Source organism: Erinaceus europaeus, chromosome 7 (assembly GCF_950295315.1).
Source record: "Erinaceus europaeus chromosome 7, mEriEur2.1, whole genome shotgun sequence".
NCBI lineage: Eukaryota > Metazoa > Chordata > Mammalia > Eulipotyphla > Erinaceidae > Erinaceus > Erinaceus europaeus.
This window is the reverse complement of record NC_080168.1, coordinates 112296966-112319374: the sequence shown is the minus strand read 5'-3', so window position 1 is coordinate 112319374 and position 22409 is coordinate 112296966. Positions and strand designations below refer to the sequence as shown.

Below are 22409 nucleotides of genomic sequence, written 5' to 3'. Positions count from 1 at the left end.
AGACAGGCTCCTCTGCCTTGACTAGGAAAAAACACGCTGGCATGCAAACGTGACACCAATAAAAGCTTTATGGGCCACAAAACTGGGAAAGGCCTTGTGGAAGGCAGGAACTTCATTCTTTCTCAGGCAGGTATAACTCTCCAGAATTAAATGGGAGAGTGACTTCTACGGAAGGAAGAACCATCTCAGAAAGAGAAGATTAAGCTAATGGCTTCCCAAAGCTGCTGCCACCTGTCTGAGCTAGTCAGCCCATTTACTTGACTATCAGTTTTGGGGGTTTTCTTTTAAATGATTTTTCAGAATTTTCTATGAAGAGCTTTTAGGCTAAAACAAATGATAAATGAGCAAAGGTTGGAGACATTGCCGGCTGCTGTGGTGGATGCAACTCACAAAGCCAGCATTGTTTGCATGTGGAGATTGCAAATGGTGAGGCTTAGCAGGACTGCACTCCTAGCTCAGGGAAGAAGTAGGTCTCTGTAGCTTGCTTCTCAGCCAGCATGGGGAGCAGGGCCCCTGAACGTCGCCCCCAACGGCTCCCCTGAGTCACCTTGTCGATGAAGGAGGCGAATTTGTTGTTGAGAGTTTTGATTTGCTCCCGTTCCTGAGACTTGACATTCTGGATCTCCGGGTCTACTTTCACATTGAGAGGCTGCAGGAGGCTCTGGTTGATGGAGACTTCATGGATACCTCCACCAGGGAATCCACTGGGCCCAAAGCCACCAGGACCCCCCAAACCTCCAAAGCCACCGCCACCTCCAAAGCGGCCTCCACCAAGGCCACCTCCACCAAAACTGCCACCTCCAAAGCCGCTGCCACCGCCGAAGCCACTGCCACCGCCGAAGCCTCTGCCACCGCTGAAACCACTGCCACCGCCGAAGCCGCTGCCACTGCCAAAGCCGCTGCCACTGCCGAAGACTCTGCCACCTCCCCCGGCCACACTCATAGAGATGCTGCGGCCGCCTCCAAGGCCAACAAGACTCCGGCTGCCAAAGCCCCCTCCACCGCCACCTCCATGGCGGCTCAGGCAGGAGAAGCTGGTACCGGACCTCCGGCTCCCACTCAAGACCACTGCTGAGCCACTGCTGAAGCCCCGGTATCCACCACCGCCGCCTCCTCTCCCTCGAGATCTGCAGGAGCTCTGACAACTCATGATGTCTTCACTCCGCTGAGGAAGCTGATGGTTAAGTTGAGAAGCTGAGAAGTGGTAAGGCTGGAGACTCAGCTCTGTGTCTGCTGTCTGGAGGCTGTTAGGGTCTAACATTTATACCCAACAACTAGGTGTTGGTGAGCATGGGTGTGGGCCCATTATGCATGGGTTTGGTCTACCTGGAAGCTACTCCTGGTGAGTGATTATTAAGTTAATAGCCATTAAAAATTTACTAATCAGCTCCATTCCAGAACCTGCTTTGACTGCAAACTTCTCCTGTTTATCTGGGCATCTGTCACGCAATTTGGTTTTTGTAAAATCATCAGAAGAGGAGATCAGGACATAGCTTTCTCAATCTGGAGGGGAGGGGAGAAGAAGGACCTCTACAGAATGTTATTCCTTGCTCGGGACCAAGCCAGTGGGAGGCAGCTCTCCCCCAGACCTGTGCAGGCTCGAAACTCAATCGCTCATAGAGCTGGCAGGTGTAGAGTGCGGGACCCCTCAAGACCAGCCCCAGGGCCCTCCTGGCTTTCCCCTCTGCACTAAGAAGCATTTCAACATGTGCTTTCATGTGCACAGATGGGGTGCAGTGAAGCAAGCATCCTCTTACAGAATGAAGATGGCTAAGGGTGCTACAAAAGAGCTGTCATTCTTCAAGCTAGTTTGAGTCTTTCCTTCCAAGGCCACACCAGAAATGCACAATGAAACCTGACACCAGAGACAGAGTTTTATTTTCTGTAGCCAGAAGTGTGGGCAACTCTCAATACTGCTATTTTCTACATGAAAATCCAGAGGGTATGGGGGCTTAATGAACATTCCTCTGTCCCTGGGTCTGTCCCACTCCAGGCATCAGAGCATAATGTTACACTCAAGGACTTCATACAATGCCAGTGTGTGACTGTCAGAGGTTATGGATTGCCTGGTGATTCTGCTAAACACTTAGGAAGTCAGGCTCCTAATGATGCCAGAGATGGCTGAGTACCAGAGAACTCATAGTCACCAAAATACAGAGCATAGACTTACCTAAACCTACAGCACTCCTTCCTTGTCTTCAGGGCCAAGTAGGTGGGAAAGGGACTAGGGAACAATCAAATCGAATCGAACTGAACTGAACTGAACTGAACTGAACTGAACTGAACTGAACTGAATTGAATTGAATTGAATTGAATTGAATTGAATTGAATTGAATTTATTGTGGAACTAGAGCTTATTCCATGTGCAACTGTGCCACTCTGAGCCACTTTTCATTTTTCATTCAGATAGTAAGGCAGAAAGGGGGCAGAGGCAGATAGCATAATGGTTATGCAAACAGACTGTCGTGCCTGAGGCTTGAAGTACCAGGTTCAATCCCCTTCACCACCATAAGCCAGAGCTGATTAGTGCTCTGGTAAAAATAAAATAAAATAAAAAAATAAAAATAAGACAGAAAGGGAGAGACACCACAACACTGGAACTTCCTCCACTGCCATAACCTTCTGTGTAATGTTGGGTCTCAAATATAAGCTGAACACAGCACAAGGCAGGGCCCCTGCCCAGTGAGATACCTCTGCATTCCTTGAATTGAATTTAAAGTCCAAATTTTGGGTTGAGTTCTAATTTGACCATTTATATGCTCAGTGACTCTGAGACTCTCTTCTTAGTTATAAAATGAGAAATTTGCATAGTGTTTTTGAAACCATCACATATGGTAAAGGTACTAGGTGTTATTGCTTCTCTGGCTGAAGCAAAGCAACCCTCCCCCCTTTTCTTTTCCTCTTTTTCTTTTTTCCCCTCATTTCTTTTTTTCATAGAAACAGAGAGAGAGAGAGAGAGACAGAGAGAGAGAGAGAGAGAGAGAGAGAGACCACAACACCAAATCTTCCCTCAGCATGTGGGCTGGGCTTGAGCCTGATTCATGCACATGACAAAGTAGCTTCCTATCCCAGTGAGCTGCTTGACTGGCCCCCTCCTTTTCCTTTCCTATGCATAGAGACACTAGAAGTTAAAGAACCAGGATTTCTCAACTCTAAGGACAACATCAGCACAAAATAGTGATTTAAAAAATCTTGCATTTAATATACACAAATAGAGAGAGATCGTTGTAGAAAGGTAATGGTTAACCCATATTAGGTCCTAGCACCTTGGGAGAACTACTGTAGCTCACAATGGAGGGATGAGGGATTCAGAACACTAGTGATAGGAATGGTGTGAAACTGTACCACTGTTATCTTGTGATTTTGTAAATCAATATTAAATCACTAAAAAAAAAAAAGAAAACTAATTTGCATTTAAGACCCAACGGGCAGTTCAGTTCAATGATTTTATCATTTATATCTTCTTGGTGGTTCAGTTTCCCTCATCTATTAAAATAATAATAATAAAAGAAAGTATATGGTTATTGTTAGAAAGAAATAAAGGAAAGGAACAAAAGAAAAGTAAAGAAACAGAGCACATGCTGAGCACAGTTCCCAGCTAAGAACAGAAATTCACTAAGCATTATGCACCTTCTCTAGCCTCTCCCCCCCGCCCAGGTCTCAGCTAAGCAATCCAACAGGGTTGAGGGTGAAGAATAGGGAAATAGCTCCTCCATATACTTGGTTTGCAATGAAAAAGTGGCACAGAAAGCAAACCCATGTATCTCCTTGACTCTTCCCCGAGCCAGGCTTATATAATCACCACCACAATCATGCCAATACATCTTGAAGCTAAGAGTTTTGGAAAACATCTCAATCCAAAGGCAAATGTGTCATTATCTGCAGATATCTAAACAACTCCCTAGTTGTCCATTATTCTACCATGACGGTGCCAAGGCCATGCCAGCTCTAAGTGTGTGTGTGGGAGGGGGGTGAGATTAGTCTCTCAGTGAAGGAACGGAGGGAACATCATCTAAATAACTGCTGTGTCCGGGCTTGTGGCCAGCACCCAGTTTGCATGCCCCTCGGCCCTCTGCTTCCCCAGCGGGTCCCATTTATCCCCCTGGGTGCTTTCCTTTTCAGAGTCACTGGCTATACTTTGCACGTCACGTTGAAGAGGGAGAGTTCTCTTCTTCTCTTGGAATGCGGAGGATGGAATTAATGCAACTTAGATCTTATATAACTGATTTAATTTCCCTGTCTCTTTAGCTTGGCCTTTGCCATGATCTCAGTGTGCTTGTCTAGAGAACATGTTCCCCAGATTTTAGGGGAGTGAGAAGGAAGTTCAGACTCTGTGTTGAGGCTGTGATTGTGTGGTTGTGGGGCTGGTTTACACTGAGGTTCTTCAGTTTCTGCCCCTGTAAAATGAAGATACTTGTGCCGAAGTCCCACAAGGCTGTTGACCTATGGTGGAGCAAGGTTCAAGCTTGGCTGTCTCCTAGGGCAGAGAGAAAAATCTTTCTTAGGAGAAAATCTTCTTAGCAAGCTGCCATGTTGGTTGGTTTTGTTTTGTTTCAGGAAGTTTTTTTTTTGCACATGATTTGTCCAGGGAAACAGGCCCCAGGGTTAATCAGAGAGGGAGGAAAAGCTAACATGGGTGAGATATCACAGTCTTCCTGCAGGAATTAACCCCCCTGCCCCTGCCCCTGCCCCTGCTCCCATAGTAGTGTACGTCGTCTCTCATGACTTCATTTTTATTTTATTTTGGCCACCAGGTTTATCACTGGGACTCAGTGCCTACACAAGGAATCCACCTTTTTTTAAATTTCTTCTTTTGTTTTGTTCTTTGTTTATTTTTGTTGTTGTTGTTTTTGATGGAACAGAGGAATTGAGAGCGAGAGGCTTAGAGAAGAGGAGAAAAATAGATACCTGCAGCACTGCTTCACCACTTATGAAGCTTCCTACCTATAGGTGGGGACCAGAGGTTTGAACCTGGGTCCTTGCACATGGTAGTATGTGTGCACAGTCAGGTGAGCCACCACCCTGCCCCTCTCTCTTAGCTTTATCACTGCACTCCTGAGTTACAAGGGCCCTCAACTGGTGTGAGGCGGAACCAGCGTGATACCACTCTACCTTCTGCACAGAGCAGCCACTCAGCCATTACTTGGATGAGCCCAAAATCATGGGCTGGATTTGGAACTGCAGACTGTCACTCATGCGGGATGTGCTATCAGCGATGTCCTAGTCCTGCGAGCCTGTCCCCTAAAGCTTCCTCCTGGGCACTAGTTCAAGTTTCTGTCCCACTTCACTTCATTGTAGAGTTTCCCTACATAAGTGCAAGAGACGGGTTGCATTGGATCGACCTTCTCGTGGGGCATCCCGTGAGTACCCATTCATTGGGGAAACTGACGATCCTTCCTAGCAAACTGAATCCACATGGATCCCAGTCACTTTCAAAGCCAGCAACAAGCAGCTCCTGACAGCTTTGCTATTGACTGGCTACGGAAGAAGGGCAAATACTAGAAGAAGAAGTGCAAGAGACATAGTCTCCTTCTAAAGACAAAATGCACCTGCTGGACAGTTATGAATTGTGAGCCTTCTTGTTCTCACTACCCCAGGATGCAAACCAAGAGCTTCAGGTTTCAGCAACAAGCAGCAGGGGCTGGAGAGTGAAGAGCTTGCCAGGTAACCAGCTGGGTTCAAGCCCTGGCACCACATGGAATGTGCTACAGGGCGTGTGTGTGTGTGTGTGTGTGTGTGTGTGTGTGTGTGTGTGTGTGTGTAAGCAGAATAGGAATGATGGAATTACACTGGATCTGCAATCTATATATATATATATATACACATGTTTATATATATTATATATATAATTAAAAACAAGCAACAGAGGGGCTGAATGGTGAAGCACCTGGTTAAGCATACATATTATCAAGTGCAAAGACCTGGCTTTGAGGGCTCCACTCCCCACCTGCAGGGGGCATCTTCACAAACAATGAAGCAGGTCTGCAGGTGTCTATCTTCCTCTCCTGCTCTCTATCCCCCCTCCTCTCTCAATTTCTCTCTGCCCTATCTAATAAAAATTAGTAAGGAAAAAAAGAAAAGAAAAAGGTCACCAGATGGAGTGGAGTCATAATGCCGGCACTGAGCCTCAGTGATAACCCTGGTGGCAATAAAAAAAGAAAGAAAGAAAGAAAATGAACAAGCAACAGACCCTTCTCTCCAAGTTCCCATAGGAAGTCCAACAATATTAAAACAAATAAGTAAATGAATGAGGAGGAGAAATCGTTGAGAAAATAGTCAGCAGTCACCAGGCCAGCCTGCAGGAGGAGCCTGCCCAGCCAAGCCCCCTCCCTCTGCCATGGAGTCATCAAGCTTGGAGCGGAGATGCTGCTCTGAAGGGCGCCAGGGCCCCAGCGGGTCTGAAGGAAGGTGGCATAGGAGGCTCCCAGCAGGAGGACTTGCTCAATAGCTCCTCGGGGCCTTTCTTTGTAAGTGATTATCTTCAAACTGCTCACTGCGTTTCCCATCCCAACCCCTGACCCAGTTCTCCATCACAGCCCCAGGCCTCCCCACTCCTTTCTTACCTAACATACCCTTTTTAGTCTTGCTTTTTTATTTTTTTTGACTTTCAATTACAGGGGTTAATTTGGATTCCTGTGATATTACTATTATTAGTAGTGACCAATATTGATTTACAAAAGTATAAGATAACAAGGGTATAATTCTGTACCTTTTCCCCCACCAGAGTTCTCTGTCCCCATTCCCTCCACTGGAAACTGCAGTAGTTCTTCCAAGGTTGCAGACATGAATCGACTAGTATTTCCATAATCGTCTGTCTATATTTATATTTATATACATATATATATATATGTTCATTTTTCTCATAGTCCTGCCCTCTTTTCCTCTCTAAGTCACACCTACACCTATTGCTACTTGCAAATGTCTTTCTTTTTTCTCTTCTTCTTCTCTCTCTGGGTCCTGATGGAGTTGGAGTTCAGAGCCCTCTGGTTATCTTCCCCCTATCATTTCTCCCCCTCTGGAGTATAGGCCCAAGTTTATAGGGTGAAGAATGTAAGAGCTGTGGCTTCTGTAATTGCTTCTCAATGGATAAGGCCTGGTTAGTGTCCCAGGACACCGAAAGGACTCATCACATGTTGGCTGAACCAATGAAGCAACCAACTAGGAAGCCTCCAGCTGGCACCTGGCACTGGGCTCATAGTACGTGTTCATCAAATCCTATTTCCCCTCCCATTGTTAAAATGCCTCTTCCTAGTTTGCTAATTTAATCCAGACTCCAAGAAGTCCCATGTCTGGCTTTGCTCTGTCAGGGTCTCACCATAGCCAAGGGGTCTCCTTTGTTCTGGATGAGTTCAAGGGGCCTGAGAAGGGCTGCCTCATTGGTGCTGCCCTATGCTCTGTGTTCTCCCACCTACTGTGTGTCTCATCCACACAGGGCATCCAGAGAGGGTCTTCCAGGATTCCTGCCTGCCAGCCCAGCCCCGTCCTCCAGACCATGCCCTTGCCACTCCAGCATCAGTATTCTTACTCCTTGATGATTTTTTAAAATTATTTATTTATTTATTTCCTTTTGTTGCCCTTGTTGTTTTATTGTTGTAGTTATTGTTATTGATGTCGTCTTTGTTGGATAGGGCAGAGAGAAATGGAGAGAGGAGGGGAAGACAGAGAGGGGGAGAGAAAGATAGACACCTGCAGACCTGCTTCACCACCTGTGAAGCGACTCCTTTGCAGGTGGGGAGCCGGCAGCTCGAACCAGGATCCTTACGCGGTCCTTGCTTTGCATCACATGTGCTTAACCCACTGTGCTACCCCCTGACTCCCACTCCTTGGAAATTTTTTAATGATGTACCTGTAACCAGTTCTTATGGATTAATTTATGTTTATTGATAGAAAGACCCAGGGACTTTTATGCATTTTATGAAATGCCAGCAGTCAAACCCAAGGCTTCATACATGCAAGCCATCCTCCATGCCTCTGAGCCACCTCCAGGACCCTGGCATTCTTATTCTCCCCCAGTTTACCCATATAGCCACCCCCACATGGAAGGACAAGACAGCCATCAAACATTCCGTTTCATCCTGCCTGTCATTTCAGAAAAACAGGGTCATCATAATTATACCTCTCTGCAGCTCCTTTGAAGCTCAGAAAGCCCTCCAGGTTTCCCCAGATTAGAAGTTGCCTCCTTGTTACCCAACTCCTCATTCGTGGGGAGCCTTCCTGCTGGTTTAGTTCATTGTGGCCCTCACCCTCACAAGCTCCACAGTTCACCTGCCACTCCTTCAGCAATGTCCCCAGGACCTAGGTCTACCTCGGGCTCCTTCAAGCACTGCCCCCTCAACTCACCACTTAAAGATGCCCCCAAGTGACCTGTTTCATTTTCTTCAGGGCTTCCCATGAAGAAAAAAAAAGTGACAGGGAGAAAATCATGGGGAAAAAGAAAGAGATAGAAGATCAAGCAGTCTCTTATTCCAAAAGATTCTCCCCTACTCCTCATCTAGCAACAAACTTTTAGGGGTGTCAACAGACCTGTGAACACTGGGCACCTCATTTTGGAAGGAAAAGCCAAAGAGCTTGACTGCTGATGGCCTGTCTGCGGCAGGAGACTTTGTTTGTTTTAAGAGAGACAAAGAGAAAGAGAATGAAAGAAACCATAGGACTAAAGTTTTCTCCAAGGTGGTGGGGTCAGACTTGAATGTGGGCCAAGCAGCACACTATCCAAGTGAGCTATTTCACCAGTGATGCAGAGATTTTTATGTGGGGCTAATTGTGAAAGCATGGTAAGAGCATGGGGAGCTCCCATCATAAAGGTGGAGGTCTGAAAAGATTCCCCAGCTGTCAGTCTCTCTCTTTCAGGGGTTGAGCATGGAGGGAAAAGCTTTCCTGACTCAGTTTCCCCTTGTCATTCTCCCAAGCATCACAAGAACCTACACCCCCTAACATTTAACTCATTTCCTTGTTATAAACCAAATGGTTTGCCTGCTTAAAGTTCACTAGAGTTCACCTGCTGTGATCACACAGACTCCATTCTGCCTTGACTAAAAGGCCCTTCTTTCTATTTCCTTCACCTCCTCCTCCACTTTGGTCTAACTCCTCTCTCTTATCTCTCTGCCTTCAAGGCTCTTTTCTGTCTGCTTCTCTCTTGTCACTAATCACTCCGGAACTCCCTTTTACCACTATCAATTCTCTTCATTCCTTAGAACTTTCGCCATGAAGGTTCTGACCTTCAAAGCCCACCACTATCACCTCATGTGAAAAATGTCCTTTGTTCCCTTCTGCTACTTAAACCCTGCCTTCTGTATAATAAAATAGATCATTTGTGATTGAAATGGTCTCCTGGTCCTTTTTCTGTTGTTAGCCACTGGAGTTAACACAAGAGGCCAGTAACAAGGCTTACCTCTGCTGAGAGGTCACCCATGCGAGTGCCAGCATTTTTATGTGAGTAGGTGAGGGAGTGCAGGGTAAGGGGAAACAGGCAGCCCCTAGGGTGAATCATCGAGACTTTCCAGGAAAAGGAGATGCTGAACAGAAGAAGCTTGTGGGGAGTCCAGTGGAGTGAGGGGTCCACAGAGACAAGCCTGGTGACCACCAGGCCTCTGGCTTCCAGAGAGACTAAGCACTCCAGTGACGACAAGACAAGCCCTCCAGTGACAAGTGTGTGTCTGGGACACAGGCCTGCATCATCTGTCACAGCAGACCTTCCAAGTCCTGTTTCCTGTCTGTAAGAACAATTCCTTGTGGGGAGCTTTAGCAGGCTACAGATGAGCCCACGGATGTCAAGATGAACAGTGCGGGGCAAAGTGTGGAGCAAGTGGGGAGACGCTGCCTGGGTTTGAGAAGGGCCCCCGAGGGAAGCATGTTCAGTCCAACCCATCGGGCCTCCCTGCTGTCTGTGGAGAGGAGGCCTCGAGTCTGTGTAGCATCCACTTGGGACGGGCTATAGAAAGTGTCAGCCATGACTGAGCTTCACGAAAGTGCCTGCCCAACCCACTGCGATGTCCCCATCATAAAGTCCTTTCCAAGTCACCCCTCCTTCTCCCCAGAGGGTCTTATTTCTCCTTCACAGTGAATAGTGTGGAACAAACCAGATAGTGCGCAGACGCCTTCCTGGTTCTAGGGCATAGAGTGGGGGTGGTGGTAGGTGTCTCCATGGATACAGTGACAGGTCCCCACAGGGGTGGCTGTGAGGAGGCCCTGAAAGGTGGGGACTGGGAAGTCCTTGTACCTTACCCTCTAGTGTTGGGGTGCCATCTGAAAGGGTAACTTTGGGGGGAGTTGGTGGGAAGATGGAGTCCACATAGCGTGTCCATCCCCACCCCCACAAAGACCTTCACACCATTTCCATGTTTCCATCTTGCTTCCTGTGGGGAGAGGCAGGCAAAGTTGGATAAAGCAGGGTGTTCTGAAAAATGCCAGAAGCAGCAAAGGGACTTCTGCATCTCCATGGGAGGTGGGAGGGACTGGATGTTTTACTTTTAGAAATGTCAAATCACAGCTAGAGAAACTTGCCTTTGGTTGTTTTGCTAGAGATTCCAGTGTGGAGTCTCATGCCTGTGTGATTTCTCTGCTCATAAACCAATTTTTTTTTTCATTCATGTAGAGAGGCAGAGAGCAAGAGATGGAAGCACACTGGCTCTGGCCTAGTGCTGTGGCACTCCCATGTGGATAGGTGCATGGCAAGGCAGGTGCTCTACCTGGTGGGCTGTTACTGCAGTTTGCGGTGGCTGATCCGGAGCCCCGGAAGAGGAGGCCAAGTTCCTGGCCTGCTTCCAGGCCTGCTGGTGAGCAATGAGTCAAGGAGAGAGGAAGGATGAGGGAGCAGCACAAGGCCAGGCAAGTGCCAGCTGCTGCACTCAGCTGCTGCCCAGAGACAGATGCAGGGCTGGAGCGACAACTCACTGGGTAGGACCTTGCTGTGGGTGATGCCCTGGACAGAGCCCAGGATCTGGCTCTGGAGGGAGTGCTGTGGAACTACAGGGACCTCCAATGCTGTGCTGTTACTCCTCTTCTGTTTGTCTTGCTCTCTGAATGAAAAGGTTGGCCAGAGAACACTGAAATGATACATTCATGAGGCTCTGGCAGAAGGAGAGGACAGGGGTGGGTGGGAATAAGAGATGCTTGTAGATAAACCCCATTTCTATGCATTTTGATAAAGACAAACTCTTCAGGTGCTTACAGTTGAAGATTCTAGATCAGAAACTGCTTCTCAGATCCTGAGAGGCTATCAGGGGTCTCTTGTTTCTCTGGGAGGTAAAACTCTCTTTGACTTGGCTGAAGCTCACCTATCTGTTCACTCTGAACCTTTCTCTCTGGCTTCCAGGGAGAAAAATAAAAGAGAGCAGGGTTGGGCAAACACATCAAGTCTTCTAAGCTCTCCTCCAGTTTGCTTCAGCCCCCAAGACCTGAACTGTCAAAACTCATCTGAACTGACTTCTGAGCTAGAGGGACTCTGTGGCATCTGGAGTCAGTACCTCCACTTTACAGATGAGACATTCGAGGCTCAGGGCCTGGTGTCAGCTGCACAGAGGGACTGCAGATAAGCTTCATGGTCCTGACCACTCAGCAAACACTCTCCCCGTTCTTGTTTTCCAAACCGCTTAGTTCTGGGCTGGGCCACAGTTAGCTTCTCATAAATGGATTTACCTCTACACCTTTACACACTCTTTGCTTGGTTTATCATGTAGCCTGCCTTATAAAAAGTCCTGTTTAATAGAATGCCTGTTTAATAGAATGGCATATCTAATAGGTGAGGAAGTGTACCTTTGGCTCATAAAAATGGAATTTGTGTCATAAATTGAGCAGATCCCAATGAATGACTGACTGCATTAGCTCTAGTCAACATCCACTGCTTCATTAACAATGACGGTGCTTGCTTTTTTTTTTTTTTTTTAAAGAGTTTAGCAGTCTTCCACAGTGGACAGACCATTGGACTTTGCCAAGCATGAGGTTGCAAGTTCAATCCCAGCACTACATGTCTGATGCTCTGATACTCCCTCCCTCCCTCTCTCTCTCTCTCTCTCACAACTGGGCCTCTTTCTTTCTTTCTTTATTTATAGTTTTTGTCTTCAGGCTTATCACTGGGTCTCAGCATGGAATCTACCATTCCCTGTGGCCATATTTTTCCTTGTTCCCCCCCCCCCCATTTAATTGGATAGGACAGAGAGAGATTGAGAGAGGATGGGGACATAGAGAGGGAGAGAGAAAGATAGATACCTGCAGACCTCTTGTGAAGTGGGCCCCCTGCAGGTGGGGAACAGGGGCTCTAATCTAGGTCCTTGCACATAGTTCTATGTGCACTTAACCCAGTGCGCCACCCCCTAGCCCCTGGGCCTATTCTTTTCACCAGTTATGCTTGTGGGTCTTAACCCACACTCTTAAGCTGGATTCCTTTATTTTATTTTATTTGTTTAATCATCACTATGGCTTCACTAATCCAGGTCAACTTTTTCTATATAGAAAGACAAAGACATAGAGGGCAAAAACCACAGCACCTAAGTTTCCTCTAGTGAGGTGGGGGCCTAGAACCTGGATCATGTTCTTGACAAAGCAGGTGCACTGTCCAGGAGAGCTCTCTTTGGGGCCACTAAACTGAAGCATGAAAGGAGATGCAGATGCAGCACCTGTGACTGGGCTCTGGGCAGTTTGTTGCAAAACTAGACGCTTGTGCAGGGCTGTGCAGTTTCACCAAGGAGAGGGAGGAAAGCTCTTCTAGATGCTCGCTGGGGACTGTGACCCAAACATGTTTACACACCACTGCCCCAATTGCTCTCACTTCCTGGTGTTTGTTGCCACCTGCCCCAGGCCCTGACTCCAGAAGCAGCTTACGAGGCCACAAATGTGCTTACTCATTCTCTCTCTCTTTCCGTGTCTCTCTCTCTCTCTCCACTACTTTCCAGTGGTGCTGCTGTAGTTGTGGATTAAGGGGCTGGGGCCAGGGAAGACAAATAAGAAAGGTTATCAGATTGAGTGTGAGGATGTGGGGAGGACCCCTTCTCCTGTGTCCCAGGAAGGCTTGATGCCACCATCTAGGAAGGATAGGGTGAAAATCTTGCCACCCTTCCCCTCCACGCACAGAGCATATGGGCAGTAGATATGGCATTGTGGGCAAAAGGGACAACAGGGAAGGAATGAGGGTGTCTCTAAAAATGGGGTCTCAATGGCTGCCCTGCTCTCTTTGGACACAGAGGACCTGTCACAGCATTCTTGGGGATTGACCTGAGTGTTCCCTGGCAGTGGAAACTCTTCCTGGGGCTGGGGGGGGGGGGGTGTTGGATGTGAGTTGTAAATTAAGGGCACCCTCTCCCAATGGGAAGTTGTCACCAGCACTGTGGGGAGGCTATAGGGTGCAGTCTCAGCAGTGGAGGGGAGGCCAGGAGCTAGAGAGTGTCCTGGAGCCTGGGGGTGACATCCCAGTGCAGACACCAAACTAGACCTGACCCAGAGGTGAATCCCCCAGGAGAGCAGAGCAGAACCAGAGAGGAAACAGGGAGAGTGTGGCAGTCCAAGGCCCAGTGCACAGTGTTCTGACAGCTCCCACACTTCAGGGCTGGATCTCTTACTCACCAGCACCCAACCTCCTCCTGAATTTCTCACCTCCACTTCCCAGCTTCCCCAGAGCAGCAGCTGGGACACTGCACTCTGCTGGGTCCCCCCAGTTAGCTTCTCACCTTTTCCATTCTTTTTCCAGCAGAACCCCCACCCACCCAGCCCCTCACCCAGACCCTCAGTGGGTGCCCCTCAGCTAGGGGCTGGTATCCTGGCATTTCTTGAGGTAACTGTTTCCAAGACTTCAAATACAGATTGGCCCTTATTTCCTTAACTCTAAAGGGAGTGTAATCATTATAGAGAGTTCTTATGAAAGTAAATAAAATAAATATTTTAAATAAAGAGTATTAAAATGATGTAACGTGTGGAATCAGCAGGATTTTCAGTAGGAAACAAATGTGTCTATGTCATGTTGTGTGTGAAATTGCAGAAAGTATCTAGGAATCCCAGCATTAGAGTGATGACGTAGAAACATCACCTCCTGTGGTGCATCAGGTACCCCTTCCTGAGGCTCATAGTCACCTCTCACTACCCCCTACTCCCTGGTGTCCCTGTCCCTTACCAAACCCAAGTGCCAGCTGGGGTCATGTCAGTCCAGATGAGACATTCACCAACCACACTGCAGAACCGGTGGCCCAGGTTCTAGGAGATGAGTTCTCTCTCTCTCTCTCTCTCTCTCTTTCTATCTCTCTATCTCTATCTCTATCTCTCTCACACAAACACACGAGTATTTCTTTTTTCAATTTTTATTTATTTTTTACTGGAGGATTAATGATTTGCAGCAGACAGTAAATACAGTACATGTGTAAAATTTCTCAGTTTTCCGCATAACTCTCACCACTCCCATCTAGGTCCCCCTTCACCATCATGTTCCAAGACCTGAACCCTCCCTCCCACCTTAGAGTCCTTTATGTCGGTGCACTACTCCAACTCCAGTTTAAGTTCTGCTTTGTGTTTTCCCTTCTTTTATTATTTCTCAACTTCTGTCTGTGATTGAGGTCATCCCATATTCTTCTTTCTCTTTCTGACTTATCTCACTTAACATGACTCCTTCAAGCTCCACCCAAGATGAGGTGAAAAAGGTGAATTCACCACTTTTAATAGTTAATTAGCATTCCATTGAGTATATATATATATATCACAGAAGATAAGTATTTCTAGGAAGACTACCCCCCACAACCCCTCTATGGCTTCACTGGGGTTTCATGCCTGCCACTCCTGGTGGACACTCTTTTTAAAAAAATATTTTATTTATGATATATTTAGATAGATTGATTTAGATTTAGATAGATTTAGGATAGATACAGAGAGAGAGAAATCAGTAAGGAAGGTGAAGATAAAAGAAGAAGATGAGAGAGACACCCGCAGAACTGCTTTACCACTCGTGATTCCTCCCTCCTGCAGGTGGGGACTGAGGATTTGAGCCCGTGGGGACCAGGGGCTTGAACCTGGATTCTTGTGCATTGTAACATGTGTCACCATCACCTGGCCCTGCACTTTCATTTTTATTTTTATTTTTTATTAATTTTTTCCAGGTAGAGGGTGAGAAACCTAGAGAGAAACAGACCAGCACTGCTCCACCACTCATGAAGCTCCCCCATGGAGCCAGGTAGCCAGAGACACCACTGCTCACTGGAACCAGCCAGCACTCAAGTGCCTCCTCAGGGAAGGACAGCAGAGGCAAAGACAGCCACCCACACGGGGCACGTCTCCTCACCTCACTGCTGTCGCTTCACTTTGACGAGCACCACAGAGCCTGTTCCACATTTGAGTCTGCCCAAGAGCATCATGCCTAAGCAGAACTTGCCCCAATACCATCCAGCTCCATACCCATTTCTGCCCACCCTCTCCCACCCGCTCCCAACACAGAGCTAGCTCTACAGAGTGTCTGTACCTCCAGCAGCCTCTCTACCCCACAGGTTCCACCAGCAGGCTAGGACGTAGTGGAGACCAAACTGACAGACATCTGCTTTCTTCCTACTATTTGTTTGTTTAGATAGGGACAGAAGCAGAAATGCAGAGAGAAAGTAGAAAAGACTATAGCACTGAAGCTCCCTTCAATGGGGTGGGAGCCAGGCTCAAACCTAGATACCTAGATAACTTCTCTTTTTAATACTTTTTTTTTCTACCTTGGCTAGAGACAGAATTTTTTTATATTTATTTTATTTATTTATTCCCTTTTGTTGCCCTTGTTGTTTTATTGTTGTAGTTATTATTGTTGTTGTTATTGTTGGATAGGACAGAGAGAAATGGAGAGAGGGAGGGGAAGACAGAGAGGAGGGGAGAAAGATAGACACCTGCAGACCTGCTTCACTGCCTGTGAAGCGACTCCCCTGCAGGTGGGGAGCCGGGGTTCGAACCGGGATCCTTATGCTGGTCCTTGTGCTTTGAGCCACCTGCGCTTAGCCCGCTGCACTACAGCCCGACTCCCGAGACAGAATTTTTAAAAAATTTTTTATTTATAAAAAGAAAACATTGACTAAACCATAGGATAAGAAGGGTACAACTCCACACAATTCCCACCACCAGAACTCTGTATCCCATCCCCTCACCTGATAGCTTTCCTATTCTTTACCCCTCTGGGGGTATGGACCCAAGGTCATTGTAGGATGCAGAAGGTGGAAGGTCTGGCTTCTGTAATTGCTTCCCCGCTGAACATGGGAGTTGACAGGTTGATCCATACTCCCTGCCTAGAGACAGAATTTGAGAGGAAAGGGGAGGGGGGAACACTGGCAGCACTGTTCTACAGCTCGTGAAGCTTGCCCCCTGCTGGTAGGGATGTGGGACTTGAACTTGGATCCTGCACACTATATTGTGCATGCTCAGCCAGACCACCACCATGCCCTTCAGATACCTTATTTTTTAATGTGAAAGAATTAAATCCTGTGACTATGTCAAGGTCGCATGACTAAAGAGTGACAGCAGGAACCCAGCCCAGAGAATCCGCCATCATCCCAGACAGCCTGTGATTTCAGAGTCAGAAGGTCTCTAGCAGGCCACAATCAGGGGCTTAATAAACAATCAGGCAGTCGGCACTCCATTATCCACAACGCAGGAAGACAAGTTAAGTGGACATAGTACAAAGTGCAAGGACCCACATAAGGATCCTGATTTGAGCCTCCAACTCCCCACCTGCAGAGGGCTTTCTTCAGAAGTAGTAAAGCATGTCTGCAGGTGTCTATCTTTCTCCCTTTCTATCTCCCCCTCCTCTCTCAATTTCTCTCTGTCCTGTCCAATAAAATAGAAAAAAAAATGCCCGCCAGAAGCAGTGAATTCATAGTGCTGGCACTGAGCCCCAGTGATAACCCTGGAGGCAAAAAAAAAAAAAGGAGAGGTCCCCTCTCCAGACTTCTCAATCTCTCATTGCAACATGTTCTGATCATAGAACCAACTGCTCCTTCCTAGTCATTCCCTTCCAAGTGGCCAGGAAAAGGGCAAACAGAAGATAACCCAACCCAAGTTCCATCAGACCCTCTGTAACTACAAGTCAGTGGCTGTCCTGTCACAGAATGATCAGCACTGCTTCTCCAGGTCCTGCCAAAAGAAGACTTCCCCGTTATGGTGTGTGGCAGGTGCCAAGAGCCAACGAAGCCATGTGAGACTACTGCCACACCACCTTGCCTCAAAGTCTGAAGTCCTCACCATGGAAACCTTGTTTATGCATTATCAAGCCAAGAGAGAGGATTACTGAGGAGGATGCCAAGAGTAGGACACACTCCTCCCCCCAGAGCCCAAAGCAATTTCTCCACTCCAGAGCACAGCCTCACAATCAGCAGACACTCAGCTGCGATGGGCACATGTTGGTGAGGGCGGCTTTCACTGCAAGACCTTTTCACACTTGCTTCCGGGACACCGGTAGCACACCATGATCCCCACTCATCGAGAATGTTCTTGCACTCCCACATACTGTGAAGTAAAAGAAGACTGACCATGCTGACAGAGGAGAAACTTAAAACTACTTAGCAAGAAGAATGAGGCAACTATGCATTCACAGAGCAGGAATGTGGAAAGTCGGAATGTAAAAGTTACTAGATTCAGAGAGCTAAACTGGGGCCTGCCCTCTCCCACGCCCCTTCTCCTCTTCCAGATAAGTACGGTTAATTAGGGACCTGAGCTACAGGTGGGACAAGATGGCTGCACCTTGGTTCATGCACACCCTGCCCAAGCAACGCATGCTCAAGGAATGACTCCAGCGTTTCTCCTTAACTGAACAAGCAGAAATCTCCAAATCCCCTACCAAGTCAGTTTGAGCCAAGACCAAACTTCTTCATTTTAAAAATAACTAGTCAAAATATTTTGGAAGTCAAATTTGAAACTTGGGGAAGGAAAGAGGGGAGGGGTGAAAAATACATATATGTGGAGTTTGTTATGGTGGTGGTGAGAGAAGGAAGCCATGGGGTATCCAGGTAGGAAGTGGTTGCATCAAGGTTTCGGCTCTGTACTGTAGTACCTCGGCTCCCAGAAAGGTCAGTCTGCCTGTGTGACCCTAAGAGGTTAGCTTCTCATCACACAGGGTGGCTCCACTACCAGACAGTGGAGCCAGGTGAGAGCTCTTCAGAGTAATTCTACTCTGTGTCAGCAAGAACGTAGCTGCCCCCTTCAGCAATACAGTGTAACCCATGTTCAGTGAACGTGTCTCCTTCTATCATTTTTGTCCATATTTCAAGTCTCTTTTCTGCCCCAGTTCTTGCCACTGAACTCACACTATCTTTTTTCAGTGGGTCACTGAAACTTTTTTTATATATTTACTTATTTATTCCCTTTTGTTGTCCTTATTGTTTTATTGTTGTAGTTATTATTGATGTTGTTGTTGGATAGGACAGAGAGAAATGGAAAGAGGAAGGGAAGACAGAGAGGGGGAGAGAAAGACAGACACCTGCAGACCTGCTTCACCTCCTGTGAAGCGACTCCCCTGCAGGTGGGGAGCCGGGGGTTCGAACTGGGATCCTTCGCCCATCCTTGTGCCCTGAGCCACTTGCGCTTAACCCACTGTGCTACCGCCCTACTCCCGCTCACTGAAACTTTTTAAGTGCTCGAGCTGCCTTCAACTCCCAGGGAAAAGTACATTCTCCCACTAGCTGAGGCTCTCCCTACTCACAAGGATTCTGTTGCTTCCCTATGTCTTTATGACCAACAGAAGAGAAACAAAGAAAGATTTCTTATATTTTTATATTATTTATTTATTATTGGATAGAGCCAGAGAAAAATTGAGAGGGGAGGAGGAGATAGAGCAGGAGAGAGAGACACCTGCAGACCTGCTTCACCACTCATGAAGCCTTCCCCCTGCAGGTGGGGACCAGGGGCTTGAACCTGAGTCCTTGTGCACTGCAATGTGTGCGTTTAACCAACTGCCTGGCCCAAGAAAAATCTTTTTTTATCTTTAATCCTTGCAAAGAAACTTTATGAAAATCTTGTCTGTCAGGTCCCTAGGAGGCACCACCTTGGGGTGATCAAGTCGGGTCCCATCCCTCGGTGTAAAGAAGCCTTTGTACCAGCAGAGGACGCTCCACACTGTCTAGAGAGAACTAGCAGGGCCTATTGACTGATTGGAAACTGGGTGTGGGAACCAGGGAGGGGTGGGAATAACCCAAGGGGAAGCTGGGAAGGTCACAGGTTGACTAAGAAGGCTGCCATCTTTCTGATCATGATTGGCAGGAGCACCACACCCCCTCCAGCAGAGGTGGGCGGGGTTGACACAGTGACAAAGAGCCTCCCAGAACATCTCAGGTATCCATCCTTCCAACAAACAGCTGAGCATGGCTGGAACCTCCCAAATGTCCCATGGATGGATGTTTACCCTCCCTATCATCTGACACCAGACTCCACCCAGCTGCCATTCAGGAAGAAAATACAGATCATGTCTTTGACCCCCAGCCACACTCAGCCTCCTAGCAGCACCCTCAGCACAAGATGCCCACTGCCTCCACAACTGCCCACGTCCACTGTCTTCTGGACTCTTCTCAACCTGCAGCTGCCCCAGGAGCTTTCCACTCACTCTTGGCTTGTCTGTCCAGCCACTTCTTCAAACAAACTTCCCTCTCAGTTTCCATGGCACCTCATGACTTCGCCCACCCCCAAGACTATTCCTCCACAACTCCTTTCTAATTCTTCTTTAGGCAGAGTGGTCATGGGGCTCTCTGTTCTTGAGTCTCTTCACATTCTCTAATTTTTGAAGAATATTTTTATTAGTGATTTAATAATGATTAACAAGATTATAAGATAACAGGGGTACAATTTCATACAGTTCCCACCACCAGAGTTCCATGTCCCACCCCCTCCATTGGGAAAGCCCCTATTTTTCATCACTTTAGGGGCATGGACCAAACCTCTTTTTTTTTCTCTTTTTTTTTTTTTTTTGCCTTCAGGGTTATCTCGGGGGCTTGGTGTCTACACTATGAAATCACTGCTTCTGTGGCCATTATCTATCTATCTATGTATCTATCTATTTATTTATTTAATAGGTCAGACAGAAATTGAGAAGGGAAGGGAAGATAGAGAGGGAGAAAGATAGACACCTGCTGACCTGTTTTACTGCTTGTGAGGCTACCCCCCTTGCCGGTGGGGATCCAGGGGCTCAAACCAGGATTCTTCCTTCCTTCCTCAAATCCTAGCATGAGTCCTAGTACTTTCAACTGTGTGTGCTTAACCCGGTGAGCCACCACCTAGCCCCCTGGACCAAACTTCTTTATGGGATGCAGAAGGTAGAAAGACTGGAAGCTACTGTAATTACTTTTCTGCTCGACATGGACTTTGGCAGGTGGGTTCATACACCCAGCCTGTTTCTATCTTTCAAAGAATAACTTCCAGGGTCTACAAAATAGTTCAAGTAGATAGCATTGCTTTGCCCTGTGCACAACCCTGTTTGAACCCACCTAGCAGACACTGCACTGAAGGAGACTTTCTCCCTCTCTCTCTCTCTCTCTCTCTTTCCCTTTGTCTCTCCATCCCTATTCAAAAGAAGAAGCAGGAAGAAGAGGGGGAGGGGAATTTCCCCTAATAAACAGAAACTACCAAAACAGTTTGGAGTCCCCTCACTCAATTCAGGGGTCCCCATAATATACTCTCAGGTGGAGATACATTTTCACAGCTTCTCCCCTAAAGCATACATAGAGAAAACATGACAGTTTAAAGTATGTGCCTCATCTTCTCCTGGGAGTACTTCAACCACAAAAATGTGTCCTGAAACAGCAGAACTGCCCTAGGGACCTTTAGGAAATCTATGGGAATATTTTTCCTCTCATCACTGTGATATGGGGGCTAAAACTGACTATCATTCAGATTCTACTAGACCTCCTGCACAACATTTAAATAGCCCACCATCCTCTTTCTTTATCTTATTTTTTCTTAGTGATTTACAAGATCATAAGATTAGGGGAGTATAGTTCCACACCTCACCCACCAACAAAGTTCTGTACCTGCCCTCCCATAGCCTCCATAATTCTTACAAAATCTTAGAGACAGTCTGGCTGCTCCTTTGTCAATGGAAAAATTGCTCATTTTATTTAAGTTGCAGGCAGGGCTCATCTGAATCACTGAATACACTGTGGTTCTTGCTGTTGGTACAAACATTTATGATGCTTCATTCTAATGGAGCCCTGCCTTCCCTTTTGTGTCTCCCTTACATTGCAACTAAGCACCATGTTGATTTGTTTTAAGTATATGTGGTCATAAAATATAGCATCTATGTTGTTCTTTTCTTAACAATAAGAAAGTATTACTTTTACTTTTGTTAAAAGACAAGGGGCAATGAAACTGATTCCTTTAGAATAACTGAACTAAAGAGAAAGAACATTATTTTCCAAAAGATATGTCTGTAAAGTTCCTGTTAAAATTTCCACACATACTTCTGATAGAACAAAGTAGCTGTCCCTCAAGGGGGGGCTCAGTGGGTTAAGCACATGTGGTACGAAGTACAAGGACCAGTTCAAGCCCCAGGCTCCCCACCTGCAGGGTCACTTCACAAAGAGTGAAGTAGGTCTGCAGGTGTCTATTTTTCCTCTCCCCCTCTCTGTCCTTCCCTCTTCTCTTGATTTCTCTCTGTCCCATCCAACAACAACAACAGTAATAGCAACAACAAAGGCAACAACAAGGGCAACAAAATGGGAAAAATGGCCTCTAGGAGCAGTGGATTTGTAGTACAGGCACTGAGCCCCAGAAATAACCCTGGAAGCAAAAAAAAAAAAAGAGGGAAAAAATTCCTCATGCCCCTCCAAGTGACCAACAGAAGGTCCTCATTCTAGCAAAGTCTTTCCTGGAGGGTGATGGTTCCTAAAACCCCATGTAACACCATATCCATCACTTGCACTAAGCTCTAGCTTTTCAGACTCTCACAGCAAATCAAGAAGCTCCTCTGAATGGTGCCTGACCCAGGTTGGGGCCTCACCCCATTACACTGGGGAAAACTTTGGTGCCATGGTGCTTTTCTGTAGCTCCTTCCATGCCTCTATCTGTCTACATATGAAAAGAAGAGAAAAGAAAACAGTTTGGGACAGTGAAACGAGAATCTGGTCAAGATCATCTGTTAGAATTTCCTCTCCCAGGGACTGCTGAGCTGTCCCTGAGTCCTTGAACAGCCCCATGGAAGAAGTCAGAAAGCAGAATTGAGCTAAGCTCTAGCTTTTCAGTCACTGAAAATGTAGCTTCCCCCTCAAAAAAAAAAAAATCACTAATATATGAGTGTTCTGATTTGCACATCCATCACTTGTGTATTTGGTTCACAAATGTCATCAGTCCTAAGGAGCAGATACATCTTGAGTTCATTAGCAAAATCCATTGTATGTCTCCACAGTCATCACTTGTCACAGTGAGCACACCAAACTACTTCCTGCTTCTGTCACCCTGAAAGCCAGCCACCTTTGTCATTCCCTTTG

At 46.9% G+C, this 22409-nt stretch overlaps 1 protein-coding gene across 2 annotated transcripts in view; it reads right to left on the bottom strand.

Moving 5' to 3' along the window:
• Positions 1-22409, bottom strand: part of KRT2 (keratin 2) — a 29525-nt gene that overhangs the window by 5917 nt on the left and 1199 nt on the right. Inside the window, exon 1 of one of the 2 annotated variants that reach the window (XM_007518211.2) lies at positions 548-1215. The exons of the other annotated variant lie outside the window; for it this stretch is intronic. Coding sequence (XP_007518273.2) covers positions 548-1150 — 603 coding nt within the window. The 5' untranslated portion in view covers positions 1151-1215. Of the gene's footprint in view, positions 1-547; positions 1216-22409 lie in introns of those variants that run through there. 2 annotated transcript variants of the gene reach the window in all.